This window comes from Nothoprocta perdicaria, unplaced genomic scaffold, assembly GCF_003342845.1.
Source record: "Nothoprocta perdicaria isolate Ctin4 unplaced genomic scaffold, notPer1 scaffold_147, whole genome shotgun sequence".
NCBI classification, from domain to species: Eukaryota; Metazoa; Chordata; class Aves; order Tinamiformes; family Tinamidae; genus Nothoprocta; species Nothoprocta perdicaria.
The window spans coordinates 662,380-678,585 of record NW_020454616.1 but is presented as its reverse complement, the minus strand read 5'-3'; the positions used below and the strand labels follow the sequence as shown (position 1 = coordinate 678,585).

At 36.0% G+C, this 16,206-nt stretch overlaps 1 protein-coding gene across 1 annotated transcript in view; it reads right to left on the bottom strand.

The window, feature by feature from the left end:
* Positions 1 to 16,206, bottom strand: part of GABBR2 (gamma-aminobutyric acid type B receptor subunit 2) — a 349,731-nt gene that overhangs the window by 142,586 nt on the left and 190,939 nt on the right. Inside the window, exon 8 of the mRNA XM_026034555.1 lies at positions 9,947 to 10,007. Within this exon, the coding sequence (XP_025890340.1) occupies positions 9,947 to 10,007 (61 nt within the window). The remainder of the gene's footprint in view (positions 1 to 9,946; positions 10,008 to 16,206) is intronic.

Below are 16,206 nucleotides of genomic sequence, written 5' to 3'. Positions count from 1 at the left end.
AAATTAGTTATACTGCAATAAATTACACTGCCCTTTTATGTCTGTTCTTTTGGCCTACTTATTAGTGAGTTGGTTAAAGGAAGAAGTAGATAATGCTAAAGCCTAAAAAACAGTCTTTCTTTTATAAGCTTTTATATCAGTAATTCTGAGTTAACTGGAGTTCAGGAAAAGCATTGAGAATACTTTGGCAAAAAAAAAATAATGAACACCAAGAGAATATAGATTACAGAAGCTGCTAGGATGAGTGCATCTTCTCCCTGGTACAAAAGACCTGCCTATGGCAGAGCTATTTGAAGGAAAGATACTGCACATGATTCCTCGGATCCTTATGAAAGGGGCAATGTACATTTCTGCATTATCTCCTGCTCAGCACAAGGCAGTACATATGAAAGTTGTGAAGCTTCATATTATTTTTCCAATAAAACTGTCCATTTCCTTATGGGATGTTAAGTCCTGCCAGGGATAGTAGCAGCTGAATTCCTTTGTATGGGTGCACCTGCGAGTAGCAAAAAAGATTTTTTTTTCATCTTGCTTCTCTTTCTATGCAAGAGAAGGCAAGATTTTCCTCTAAATGTGAAAGTGCCAGGCTAGTTTCCACAAATAAATGGACCCTGACAGATCATTCAAGATATATTTTATTTCCTTTAGGAGGAGAAACCTTCACAAATATCTTCTACAGATGCTCAGTTCTTCAGTTATTAAGTCCAAGTAGACTAGTTTTCTCTAGCTACTTCATCTAAGAAACAGTTGAGGTTAATATTTTCTCTATAGCTTTTGATGATAGATAACCACAAACCTAATATTTTCTGGGTGTAAAAATCCATGAATGATTTTTCAAAAAATTTGTTCTTTTATTTGAAAAAAATAGCCCTTCATGTGCTTACTGACCTTTGTTATGCACACTTCAGGGGCTCTTACTAATCTTTCCCTCTTGAGGAAGAAGCACAGACTAAATATGTGAACAACTTCCTTCTCTTTACCAGGCTCTGTGCTATTTACTAATACAACACAGTGTTCGCCTGCTGTCACATCATACTGCTACAACCATGCTCCAAATGTCACATTAGCAAAGTCAAGTTAGAATCACTTTGTGTTATAGCTTTTTTTTTTCCCTGACCTTTTGAAGGGCCAGAATGTGAGGAAGGCTTAGTTCCTATTGCTCTAAGCAGAAACCCTCTGCTTATTTATTATTCTAAATTTAAAAAGCCCATGCTTTTAAAACCTTGTGTAATTATCAGCTTTTATGAACATGAAACATCCTCACAATCCACCTAACTCTCCATGACTTGCTCAATCCTATGAGTTATTTGATGCAAGAAGTCTTGTAAAAAAAAATGCTTATCTCTCTGTATATGTCAAGAATCTGCTTCCTATGGAATTCTCAGTTTTCCATGGCATTCTCAGCTTTCCGTTTTAAAACATTTCATGGCAGCTGGTGAAGTTGTTATTTACCTCCTCAAGCTTATATATCGATCTTTTTAAATGTCCAGAACAGGAACTCCATATTGATAATGCAGGAAATTTAATGTAATTTTGAGGCAAAGATGCACAATGACTTAATGATACATAGGAATGTTTCCCATTTACAGATTACTCAATCTGCCCTGTGTAAAAGCTGCTGTGCAACTATGTGGGAGCGCTTTAGGAGACAGATATTCTTTCATGGAGGTACTACCCTCTTTTCCCCCTTAAGACTGGCCATTATCCAACATTCCAAGATGATTCACAGTGGTTCAGTCATTGAATGGAAGGCTGTGCCAGTGTTTGTCAAGAAGGGATTTTGAATCAGCACAACTAGATCAGTCAACCCTTAAATCTGGTCCAATATAAGGAAATTAATTATTATACATATACCTTCTGACACAAGGGATTAACCAACAAAAACTTTACACCGTCTTTCAAGGTCAAATATGGCCTGGATAGCTCTGAACTGTATGTGTGAAAAGCAGCTCAAGCAGGAAAAAGAGTGTCCATATCACGGAGTTTAAAAAAAGATGAAGAGAACTATGGTTGATCATATAAAGGATCAAGTAGCTCTGTGTACAAAACAGCACTTCCCTATTCCACTGCCCTACCCTGTTTTTTATAATATACAATACCAATTTGAAGAATTTTTCATTCTCATGGTAGTTTTAACATATTCCTTGCTAACTAATCTTTGTTGAAATCAGTTCTTTACAGCGAGATCTAAGTAATGAAGTAATTTACTTATGAAGAATTTGTCCCTTGTTCTTCATAATTATGTAAGGATAAAGCTATGCATGCACTCCATCTAAAAATAACGAATACCAAGATGAACTGACTTATAAGCAGATATATTTTTCTTTTTTTCAACAGTCCACATTCCTATTCTTCTTTGGATTCAATTTTTGAAAAAAATAATTTGAAAGCAAATTAAGTAAAGCTGTTCTCTACCTGAAAGCCTGAAAGCTTCCCCTAGGAGGCAAGAGGAAGTAAGTCTCCAGTTTCTGAAAGAGGGATCTTGGAAAAATGAGCTTATTCTCAGTTGGCTTATACTGACTACAAAGATTTGTACTTCCACTTTGAATCAAGAGGTTGGAAGCGGGCTACTTCCCAAACAGCCACTTCCACTTATTTTATTTTGAACATGAGGTGATAAATGGTTGCTTCAGCAGTAAGCAAGAGTCACTGAGAATTAACAGAGGTACTTGCCGGACAAGTGTTTTGAAATTGAAACTTGTGCTGTTGTAAGTTTTTTTTAAGTTTCTTGTTCATCTCCTGACAGGAATTCTTACAGATATCTGTTTTTTTCATAATACTGTGATATTATCCCAGAACAAGTTCACCAAAGGAAAATTTTATCAAACACACTCTGTTATAAAATTCCATTAACTTAGAGAACCTATCAGGCATCCGAAACTTCTCTCTGTATCTCTTGCCTGCTGCTGCACAAACTTTATAGGATAGCACTTGGTGTAATATGGTTATTTAACCATATTCTGTTTTTTATTTGGTCACATGCTATAATGGCAAGAAATTAATCTATGAACTTTAAGTGACTTAGATAAATTTTATTTTCTACTCTTTCATTCATTAAAAATTGCAGTTATTTTGTGTGATGATTTTGTGTCTGTGGGAGAAATATTCAAAATACAGCTTAGCAACAGCAGCATCCAGTACACTACATTTTCTATTAATTCAGCTAAAAGATTTTTCCATAAAATAAACTAAAATTTGATGTACTTTGCATAAGTCTTGTAAATAAGTTCTACTTATCCTCTGTAGAAATTGTGTTACAACTTTTTCCAGAAAAAAAAAAAGGTCTTTCCAAGATGTCAAATGTACTGAATTGCTACCATGAAGCTCTTTGAAGAGGAGCTTTTTTAGGGTGATTATATAGCCGTGTGGAATATTTTGTTCCTCAGCAGACTAGAAAGTCTGGATGATGAAAAAGTGGGACAGCATTAGACATTGCCTGAAAGGAAACTTCTAAAAAAATGAACTCAAGCATAGTTAGGTGTTCTGAATATCAATTGCAGATATGAATGTTTATTAAGCTGTAACAAAAATAAGAGAGCTCTGGGGGAAATCAACCAACAATTCTTTCAGATATTTGTTGCAGACCATTCTGTTATTGGGGGAAATAGTTTGTGGTAGCTATATGGAGCTTTATAGAGAATCATTATTCTAAAATTATTACCACTATTATTACGACTGTTTTCCACTTTTTTTTCCTAATACTTTTGAAATTAGGTCCTTTGGCATTTAAAAGAGTCTTAAAATTCTTGCACAAAATAGTGGTGGTCTTATTAGCTGCTATAAAATACTTTGTTCTTCAGAGTATATTGAATATCCTGAAGTGGAATCCTATCAAATACTCATCAATTAATATCTGTGCTTGTTACAGTTAATTAATTATTTGCATAACTCAGTCTATCAGGAGACTGAGTGCTCTACAAAACATTACACAGGCACACACACAAGGATAATCACATCTCCCTTGCTTCTCAGAGACCTGCTTTTCATGCCTGGGGAAAAACATAATCTAGTTCTTTCCAGCTACTGTGTTGCTTGCTATAACTTTAGGTGCTGCCAAAATACCCAGCTAGTCTTAAATTAGATAGTTGGAATACTGATAGCTGCAAAACTGTAGTCTCTAAGAGGTATTCTTCCTAATTTTCCAGCTTATATTCTTTCCATATGATTTTTATTACACTGCTAGCAGCACCTAAGTCTGCTAGTTTAAAGCTAGCTTGGATAAGATAAAATAAGTTGCTGACACCTTATGACATAGACCCTTTTCATTTTGTTCTCCCTGACCTCAGAATATATCTATACACTATGACTTGATCCAAATTAGCTATCCCTTTAGCAACTCTGCATTAAGTAATCCTTTAAATCTTTCCTTATATGTAATGTCCCAAGTCTCCAAACAATTTCTGTAGTCCTTATATGAATTTGACAGTACACCTTCAGTACTTGAGCCTTAATACAGTACGCCGTTCCATATAAAAAATACAGTAGGTGACCACAGTAACAACCAACTTACTTAGAGGAAAAACAACATCACTAACAGGTATGGCAGAAAAGAAGAAACTGTATCTCCAAGAAAATCTATTTCTTGCATTGGCAATTTTAAAAATGGGCACAAAAAAAGTCAGTATTACAACATTTGCTTCCATAACACTATGAAATTTGGTACAAAATTACTAAGATCATATAGGATGAGAGCTTGGAGTTATTCATTGAAAACATCAGTGCTAAGCTCATGAGTGATCAAACAGGCAAAGAGAGCTGAAGGTGGTAAAACAGAATATTGGTGAAGGGGTTATAAATAATGCGGAAAGATCATCCACAAATTCAAGTAATAAGCCCTTAACTTGAATAATACTTGTGACTCTTTTTGTGCTATCTCAGAAATGATATAAAAGCATCAGCAAACACAGGGGATTACTAGAACAGCTTTTACATGAAGAAAAACTAAATTTGTACCTAGGACTTTCCCATCTAGGAAATAGTCTTTGATAAGAAAGGTCCATAAAACCCGAACAATGTAAGGAAAGCGAATAAGGCAATTATTCACTGCTTCTCACATTTCAAGAACAAGAATATATCCAATGAAATCATAAGGTAGCTGGTTTAAAAACAGATGGAAAGGATTTAGTTATTCAATGCATAATCATGTTGTGAAACTCATAGGATGTGTTGAAGGGCAAACAGAAATGTATTCATGAAAGATTTTAAAAGTTGATGGAGGATAAGTTATTATAACACAACTATATACAACTATTAAATGTGATGGCCCAAAGACAATCACCAGAAAGTCAGGAAAACACTGGCCTCTGGGAACTGAGGGGGCATAACAAGGAAGAACTCATTTGATATATGCCTATTCTTAAACCCGACATAAACATGTATCTGACATAAATCACATCCTCCCATCCTGAGCACCATCAAGAACAGGATATTGAGCTAAGCAGAACTTCTCAGCTGCCTCAATATTTCAATTATTTGTGGACTACAAACATAAATATTTATAGTTAGATACAAATACAGAACTGTGTTACATTAAGCAGTGAAACACCAAAATATTTTTGTAAAACAGATTCCACTGCTTGGTATATAAAAAAGTGAAAAGTTTCACTTTTTTAGTATATATCTTTATACATTTCTTGCCTATTAATTAACATTTTTTTAAGGTACATACATATGTGTGTGTCCTTTTATCTCAAGAATTGAGCAGGAATCACTCCTTTAAAATGTATAAGCAGAAGAAGAGAAGGTGTAGCATTTCCCTTTCATATAATAGTTATTTATATAAAAATGGTTAAAAGAGTCATCATAAACCTGAGATTTCCCAGATATAATTTGTTTTTTGCCTGATAGTAAATGTAATTTTCTCTTCTTTCCATTTATGGCTCAATTATACTGTCATTCTCTAATGACCCAACCACCAAACTACAAGTTTACACTTATCCTATGTCTTTTACTTGAATTTATTCCAAAACAAAACAAAACAAAAACAAACAAACAAACAAAAAATCCCACAAAATAGTAATAGCAACATACAGTGCATGGTGACTTATAACTAGAGCATCAGAATCACATAATACACAGTATAAGAGCAATAGCTCAAAGTTACATAGAGTAGGTCTAGCAAGGACCTCAAGACTAAGAGTCTCAGCACACAATGAATACACCTATGGCACTTCAGTGTTAAAACTTCCAAAGGCAACAATTTTGTAGTCCTTCCAGTGCTTAACTATGAGTTTCATTAGCAAATTCTTCCTCATATCTGGCTTCAATCTCCATTGCTAGAATTGAAATCCAGAACTTCCCAGCCAACTAATCAAAGGAGAAAAAGCTATTTTCCCCACTTCTTTCTAAGAAGAACTGGCAGGGATTTCAGCTATCCTGTCTTGCCAAAGCAGCCTAGATCTTTTGCTCTTCCTAGTCCTTATACTTGCTTTCTTAAATCAATGCTGGTCACTGTAATTAGCTGTAGCCTTTTTGGCACTGAGTAGAGAAAAAAGGACACTCCTATTTATATATCCCAGTGCAGTAGAGCATGTGCCTCTTTTATATCTGCATGGCTTTGTTTAATCACATTCAATTTGTGGCAAACTCCAATACTTCGTATCTTTTAATAGTAGCTATGTCCTGTTAAATTATTTCTATTTGGGTAGCTGATTATTTTGACTATAGCATCATTCATTCGTCCTAAATAAACTGCATTTTGTTTTTTCCCTGATTACTTCTTCAGTTCATTAAGACCTTTTACTCATTGTCTAGTCCCGCCTGTGCTTGCTGTCCCCTGGGACTACTGAACACTAGTTCATCTTTCTAATTGGTAACATTTAGGGAGTACAAATCTAAGGCAACTTCACATGGTACATCCCTCCACTTTAGGAGGTTGTCCTTTTTTACAAAAATGAGACTCTAAAGCAGTTTTGTGGCCATCTTGTGGCTTTATGTAGACTACACTTTTCCAGAGTCTTTAAGAAAATACCGTCCCTAAAAAAGAGGCAAGTGGTGCTCCATAGAGGCAGTAACCAGAATGTAATGCCTAGAACATTTTTTCTAAATAAGCTATAAGATAGGGTAGCAGCAGTGGGCTTTTGTATATATCACAATTCAGACTATCAGAATAAACTGTTATTGAAACATGTAATAGCATGTAGAAAACTGTATTACACAAGAAAAATTTCAATTAAGAGATACCTATTAAAAGTTTCCAATTGTGTCCGCTAACTGTCTTGGGGTTGAAAAAACACAGATTATGAGTGTTCATATGTAGTAGAAAATTGTTAGAAGCTACCATAGGTACTGTTTAGTAGACTTAATTCTTTCAGGATAAATTGATCATTAAAAAACTAGTAGTCACTAAAATGAATAACTACAGTCTAAGAGATAAAAATGCAATTTCATCTAGATATAAAAATGCAGTTCATGTAGAATCCCAAAAACTTCACCAAGTAAGCATTTTAATGAGCACAAAATCAAGAATTAAAGAGATAGAAAATGTCAGAATTAAGCTTTCCCATTTCTTTAGTTTCTTCCCCTTTTCACATGCAAAATGACAGTCTTCAACGATAGTTACCCTTTTCAGAAGAATCCAACTATGTTCACTATTGAGGACAATTTGTTTTACATTTTTATTGTTCATTACATGATACTAGCTATCATTTCTTATTCACTATTTAAATTATGCTCAGAAAATATTTCTATTTACTTTTCTATTTTTTCTATTTTACTTTTTCAAATTTATATTTATTTTTCCCTAAAGTTCATAGGTAACTTTTCAAGTGCACTTACGCTTTGAAAAAAAAAGGAAAAAAAAAACTTACAGAAGCTGAAAAGATCTGAGAGAAAAAAAATGTGTATCTACTTTCAAAACCAAACCAGATACTGACAAATTCATCAGTGTGTCAGACATAACGTACCTACCTTCTGAGCCCTCACAAGATGATTTTCCTTTGCCTCTGGCAGACATAGTTGTCTATTTTCTCCACAGCCTAAGTGTTAACGGATAGTCTCAATAAACAAAAGTTTCCAGGAATGATTTTGTCTTGAGGAGAGCATACTGTTCTTTATTTTCAACAGCTCATCAAGCAGTTTGCAACTTGCTTTTCCCAGAGAAAAATCCTAAGTTACTACAGATAGATTCAGTTTGGATCAAAAAGAAATGTTTTACTGCTTGCCTTCTCATTTTTGTACCAGTCTGTATTTGCAGTTCTTTTTAAAATTGTCAGGCACAGTCTGCCTAGGATTGCAGGACACAAAATCTAGTTTGAGTCCTCCACAGACTACCAACTTACTTTCTATCCTGGCAAATAAATAACATTATTTGTGTTCAAGAAATTCCTTTTTGATCTATAATTATCAATTCACCTGTTTTATTTTTCTGCATTGACTTTGTCTAGATTATGTCTTTTGATTAAGGTCAGTAATAAAAATGCAAACCAGAATAGATGAAGGAAAGACTGCTGAAGTATAGAGCACTCAGATCTGATGATTCCCAATTATTATACTGAGGTAATAATTTGCTACACAGTTAATATATGTTACACATAATTAAAACTAATGTCCTTTTTTTAATTCAAATTGTTTATTTGTCTCAAGACAGACAGCAACCAACAGAGTTATAATTACTAAGGCCAATTAACCATTTAAAGTAACCATTTAAATTTTAATTAACTTCTTTCCATTATTTAGAACTTCCCAACTTCCCTATTGTTGCTTGAGAGATCATCTGGCCCGTCTCTCAAGTTTTGCATAAGATGCCCAGGTTATAACGAGAGCAAGTAAACTCTTTCCTATAGGTGAACCATTAGGAAGTATTTAGTTGATGATCAATACCCCAGTTATAGGTCTGAATCAGTTTTGAAATAGCTATCATGTAACTGGACAGCTTTCCTATTGATTGAACAGCTTTTGTACTCACTGTAAAACCATTTGGTATTAGACAACATATGTTATGAAATTGAAAAATATTATAAAGAAACCCTAAATATTATATTTATACATAAAAGTCTATATAAAATTAGTTTCTTCAGTTGCTCTCCCAGATGATTCCAGAAGACACTTATCTCACCTCTCCATGATGCACAATCAGATTCTTAACACAGAGAGGGAATCTGTCAAACTTTCTCTCCTTAGATACACTAGTAAGATACAATTGCTTTAAATATGACTCATATGGGCCCATTCAAACTTTTCAAAGAATAAGCATATCTCGTAAAATCCCTGTACAATGTTTTCTCATGTTTCTTTCACTGTTATTGGAAAAAGGAGAGAGGGAGCAAACGCTATCATCAGTGTTGAGCAAGAAATTCTAAATTATATTGATACAGTAAAATAAACTGAGTAACGATCCCCCCATGTGGATTGCTGTTCAGCAGGGGAGGCCTGCTTGAGGGGTGATCCTTTGCAAATTAGGATTATATTTTAAATGGTTATATTTTATAATCATCAGGATTATATTTTAAGTGAATTCTAGGACAAAAAAAAAGAGAAAGTTTCTTTCCATTGCAATGTCTGGCAAGGATTTGGCAATTCTCTCTTGCATAGGCAACCATCTCCATTCTTCTTCTCCAGTGTCAAACTTATAAACAAAATTATTAATTGCATTCTGTAAACTGAATTTCTTATTGTGTTATTTCTTATTTCTTATGTCATGTCTTATTTCTAAATGTCTGACATCTTCCATGAGTAACTGTTTCTGCAGAACCTTCTCCTAAGCAAGCACATAGTCCCCAATTGCAAAGAGCCTTTCACAATCCTTGTGGCTGAAACAAGGGCCAGCATTTGCATTCTTTATTGCCAAGAGGACTACCTGCATGAGCAACTCAGAACATGCACAACAAACTATTATTTTGTCTAAATATGCTACTGCATTTATTACCTAATGGAACAAATGCAACCAATATACAAGAATGAAAGCGTGCATATAATTGTAAAGAAAATTGAAATGTTGATATCCTACCTTGGAATTGTGTAAATTTGATCGTTCCCATCCTCTCTCCATTTCTGAAAACAACTTGACCCTAAATAAAATAAGTAAATACCTTTAACATTTTATAAATCTCTCATAATACAGTTTCATTAGAACTGCAGGTTTTTTTTCTTTCCCTACTCAGATTATACAACCAAGGTTTAAATGTTCAAGATAGTATATGCAACTCAGACCAAAGTAATCCATGTTATCATTCATTTTTCAAGGATGGAAACAGAGGTATGAAAGAGTCAATAACTTCTGCAATCTCAGCCAATGAATGATATGCAAACAATTGATTTTCACTGTATGACTGTTCTAGCCTTACGTATTACATAGTAATGTACATAGTATTATGTATATCTAGTATACATAATAACTATGAAAGATCACGCAAGTAAATGTTTCTCTTGGAAAAAGCTATTTATAACAGTGTTTATGGATGCCATGAGATTTTGTGCCTTGATTTTGCATTACATTAACATAGGTGTCTTACTATTCTTCTTAAATCTAATGCCTTTCAGTCTCCTTTTTATGCTATGCTTTGTTAGTCTTCAACTTAATGGTCATTTAATACTGAAGCCTCCTCTCACTCTGAAGCTTTCCTCCCAGCAAAATATTTCTATCTTTAAGGGATGACTTAAATTAAGAAAAGTTCTTTTTTTTTTTTCACTTGACTCAGTAATTTCACACTGAACTCTCGATGTTTAGAGTGAATGTTAAGAGTTTTCATTAATTATGATGAATGATCATTTAATTAATCATTCATTAATTCTAAGAGGGATTTTCTATATTTTGAATTTGCAGTGGAGTGTTGAGCAACTGCATATAGATCACTGTTTTACTGAATTTACATTTTGATTATCATAATCATATCCATTAATCTTTGTTTTAGCAGACATCAAGATAAGACAAAACAAACAAAAATGTAAGGACTCAATACAATTCTCTGTGTAAGCCTCTCCTTTTTTGAATAATCCCTTCTGGTCACTAAGGATCGAAGACAGCTATTCCTCTGTTTAGAGAAAACTGCAGAAGAGAACCTTAATTTTTATACTTTGTAAAATCCTATTTTAAATAAATGGATAGTATTATGGTACAGGTATCCTCCCAATGAGAATTCTCAACTCTGAAAGGACTGTCTGAAACATCCTCATGTTTCCCACAAGCCACAAAACACTTCTCTTCAAATAACACAGTGTAAAATATCTAGCACTGAGGATTAAAAGACCAAAACCCAATCTGTGACAAAAATAAGAAGAGAAATGAATAGCATAAATTCTGGCAGCACTTATGTAAGAGCGCAGAAACTGCTCCTCCTGAAAATTAATTTTGAAATAAGTCTGACCAAGTGAGTAGTAGCACAGTTCTGGGAGAGAACATAATATGATAGAAGGCAGATTAGGTACTCCCTTAACAGTCCTCATCCAACTTCCTCTTATTAAGAAGAAGTAATACTTAATATCCATTAATTTTTAAATATAATGTACTACTAGGTTTAAGTAAAAAATAGTAGATGTATGGGAAAGAACATTCCCAAGAAGAATTCCAAGGAGATGGGCAATGGAAGCTATCCAGATTGTTCCACAGGAAAAGGCTCATCAACACGTCATGTTGACCCTCAGTCTAATCATGGTTGGGCCTGGGCCAGGTTGGTGCTACACTTGAGCTTTGAATCGAGATTGGCAGTGAGCAAAATGTGTTTACTACACAGGTATATAAAAACTACATTTCGTGCCCCTTCAGCATTCCTTGCCATGGACTGATGCTCACCGGTGCCAGGACATTCTCGTCTAGTATCTCTATTGGGAAATCACTGGGGAACCTTCATTCAGATGTAGAGGTAATAAATGCTCAATATATACTGCAATGTGTCTTGCATTTGTGCATCCATCCATACAAGGATTCCATCCAGAGCCCCTGCCAAACCCTTACACTTGACATAGTTGACAGGATACATAAATGACAATGCTGTGGCCAAGGAGGGAAAAAAGGGAGGTCAAGAGCCAAATGGAGTGATGGGGGCCAGTAACCGCATTGCTTGCCACCCTGTCAGTCTCCAAGGTCTAGCCAGAGTTGGCACAGGGGAAAAATGTTACATGTTTTACAGGTTATGCCCTTCTGTGCTGCTTTGGAAGCATTTTGGAAGCTAACCGGCCAGTTAGGATGGGCACTGTTGACAGGCATTTAAGCCTCAGATAATGAGATACCATCTCCGCAGCAACAAGTAAAAGAGCTGCAGAAGGAGAATGGAGATTTGTTTAACATGAAGGTGGTAGCACAGGAGATGATTATGACCCAAACTGAAAAGAGTCAGGAATTAACCCATAGGGTTAATGGCTTCACAAATGACTTCACAAATGGCTAACCAATGACATGCACTACAGTAAAACCCCAGCTACAGTTGCACAGTGAGAATAATAACAATTATATCCTCCTAGGACCTGGAAGAGTGGGATAGTAATATTTGGAGTACTTCATCTGACTTGGAGGTTTATTTTGGATTAGAGGGTGAACTGGCTACTCCTCAGGTCTCACCTCTTGTGAAGTGAGAGAGGCAAACAGATGGGAACATAGTGAAGCAATCCAGGGTCCCAAAGGAACTGCATGATTTTTTTAAACTGTTTTCCAGAAGCAATCTGGAGACACTTTGTAAGCCTGGTTAGTGAGAGCATGGGATGCAGGTGCCAGATCACTTGCTATGTTAAAAGAGGAGCTGAATTTAACAAGCTCATTATCACTGGATCCTCAAGTACAATATTATCTTCCCAATTACCTTCTGCATTAGATGGTGCAGGGAATGTTATTGTAGCTCCAATGTTGTATCAGTGGTTATGCACCTCTGTGCTAGGTGCTTACCTGCCCACAGGTGAACTAGTTGCTACAGTGCCAGAGGCATATTTTTGAGTAAGGCAGGAGAGTGTTATGGCTATCCAAGGCTAGGTTAGCCACTGGATTAGCAGATAGAGACAAACCAGATGGTATGGAAATAAAACGGCAGATGAAACCCAAATATTAAGGGAGGTTTCAAGTGTCTTAAAGCCATTGCTACTAGGCACAGTAATGCCTGCCACTGGGATAGTGGGGGCTTTGGTATCAATATAAGCTCCTTTCAGAAGCCTTTCAGTGTAATCAGGCAATCTACACAGCTCCCTGCTCCTATGCTACATACTCTAGCATAGATTTAGCCATTCAGAACCCATTACCTTTAGACACATCTTTCCTGTCATGCACAAAACAACCATCTGGGACTCAATGGATCTTAACTCCTGAACATCTAGGTGTTGAATTATTAACACTGTAATTCATAACATCTTCCATCCTCCAAACATCACATTTAAGACAATAGTATTTAAAAGGAAAGGAAATATATTTAGTGTATCAAATGATATAGTTAGAAATATCCAACAAGCTTTCAGTTATGCGCAACTTCCCTGATGAAACAAAGCAGCAAACTTCAGACTAAGGGCAGCTTGTGAACAACTGCTCTAGTTTTGACCTCATTATATCACTCAATTTGACAGGCTAATATAAAGTGGTCCTTAAGCACAGGTACAGAAGGAAATACTAGGAAGGCAGTGATACAGTTCTCACCTCCTTTGGAGCAAAGAATTAGCTGCCGCCTTTGGAAAGTGAAGGGAAAGTAGAAGGCCAAGGGTGAGGAAAATTATAATGCTCCATGAAATCAGCACCTCTCCTGAGACCATAATTTTATATCCTTAGCCCACTGAGGACAAAATGCTTCTGGAGCATTTGATTTGAGCAGATCCTGTGGCTGTAGCTTTTCTAGTCTTGAGACTATTTTCAGGAGATATGTTTCTATGAAAGTTTTCAAGATTGAACTTTTGAACTATTTCATGATTCAAATATTTTTTTTTCCTGACGGTTTTCTTGCTTATGATATTTTTAGAAAAATCTGGTTAATTGAACACAGATATTTGGAGAGCAGCAATAACAGGGAAGTTTAAAGAGTAAGTGTGAAGCACAGTTGAAAATCTTAACTTGACTAACATTTTCTAAGTGAAGAAGAACCATTTTAAACACCTTACCATTCTAATATAACTAGATACCGATCACAGAATCACATAATCACTGATTGTTTGAGGTTGGAAGACACCTTTGCAGATCATCTAGTCTAACCCTTCTGCTCAAGCACGGCCGTCTAGAGTAAGGCTTTTCTGAATATCTCAAAGAAGGATATTACACAACCTTTCTAGGCAGACTTGTTCCCTGCTGTCCTCACAATAAAGAATTTTTCCTTATGTTCAGATAGAACTTTCTGTGTTTCAATTTGTGCCTGTTGTCTCATATCCTATCACTGGTGACCTCTGAATCAAGTCTAGCCCCATCTTTGTTACATTCTTCCCTCAGATATACCCTTGCTCCTAATGTTCAATCTATTACTGACCAGACATAAAACAGCAGGCAAAAATGAACAAGCTTATATCTAAGGATTAAATATCTCTCTGGACCAGAGGAACGTTTTCCAAAAAGTTATTCCCAAATGAGTAAGTTTCCCAGACACGAAAGCATGGATGCCAGAGAGAATAAGTGCAGAAGAAATAAGACAAACCCATTAAATAGAAGATGTTGCTAAAGAGATAGATAGAACTCAGAAAAATAATATGCAATTCATGATGGTGATAGATAATAAGAATGAAGAACTGTCGTTCATAAGATTCCATAAAATTAGAAGTAAGGGGTGTTCACTGAAATTATTGAGACATTAGTCTAAATTAGGAAAAGATTGGTGACATCTTTCTCTTTACTTTTTGGTTGTCTTTTTTTGTACAGCATTTAATAAACCACCTGAATTTGCGGGGCAGGTCGGGTGATGAGGGGGGGACAGGAAGAAACAGAATTTTTTATTTGTTTTTTTTTTGAATTAGAGGACTTGAAAGGAGATTGCTATATGGAGTCACCTCCATAGGCTATTTCACATATTTTTTAGGTAGTTTTTCTGTGATATCTTCTGTATAGAGAAAGAAAAATGAGAAATCAACCTTATCTCAGATTTCAGTAACTATTTGTGATCTTTTAAACAAGTTACAGAAAACTGCTTCAACATGACTGAAAGAAAGGAGGAGTAGATGTATAAGCTGACATCAGACATCACTTGGAAATAAGGATATTCTCAGGAAAGAAATATATAGAAGACACTTTTGCTGGCAGTGGGAATGCCAGATAAGGATTCTTATCAGAGCCCAAAACTGCTTCAGGCAAAATTACCCAAGCAATTTTCATAAAAAAGATTTGATACAATTTCTCATATTTGCAAAAAGATGATCTTCCTGTTACTGCTACAGACAGTTGTGTTAGTGTGACGGATATGCTCCTTTCCCAGCTCAACCTGGCCTGTACCTTACATGCAGCCCTGTTCAGTTGCTAACCACCAGTGATTTATCTAATCCTGGTRGGCGCCACCATTCTGAYTTCTTCTGCCACTTAGACTCAACATAACATTCCTGAAGGCTGYATCCCAAAGGGGAGGTAAGRCTAGTGCRCTAGCCAATGGGCCTCTGAAATGAAAGAATGACTATAAGTCAATCAYCTTATCCTATAAATATGCGGACAGCCCRAGAGCCCTTTGAGCTCTCCTGACACGGCTGCGGCCTGCACAGCAGGATCTCCCCTTGAGCAGGGACGCCTCTCAAGGTTACTCCTCGAGATTGAGAGACCCCCCTTTCCACAACAGATTTGTGGTAAGTGAACATAGCGCGCTCTCTTTCTTTAACTTTACTTTGTCACTGTGCACAAGAACCCTTCGTCATAAACCGTTGCCCAGGTCTGGGACTAGGATTGGATCCAGCCGCACCCAGGCTCCTCTCAGAAAGAGCCTGGAAAGCAAGGGGGTCCAGTCTGAACCTTGTGACCCAACGTGAGGGTATCCCAAGATAATTGTGTATTATCTTGAGCCTCCATGCAGTGAATAATAAGCGACCTTGCCATAGAAACTCATGAAATCATTGTCCATATCAATAAACCCTATTGTTATTTCTTTCATACGAGTGAGGAGCATTTTGTCACTCACCCCTTCCACCACTCGTTCTGTGACAGTTATTGCCCAGCTGCACCCTATGTCTCACAGAATAACTAAGAATCTCTAGAAATTTTCTGAATATTTTGGAAGCAAAGTGATAGACACTGGAATAGTTTGTAGCAAATTCTATCAAGTCTGGTGATAAAACCAAATAGCTACCCAATTTCCTACTCTGTGGCTGGCCAGTGAAGCATGAACAAAGTAATTCTGT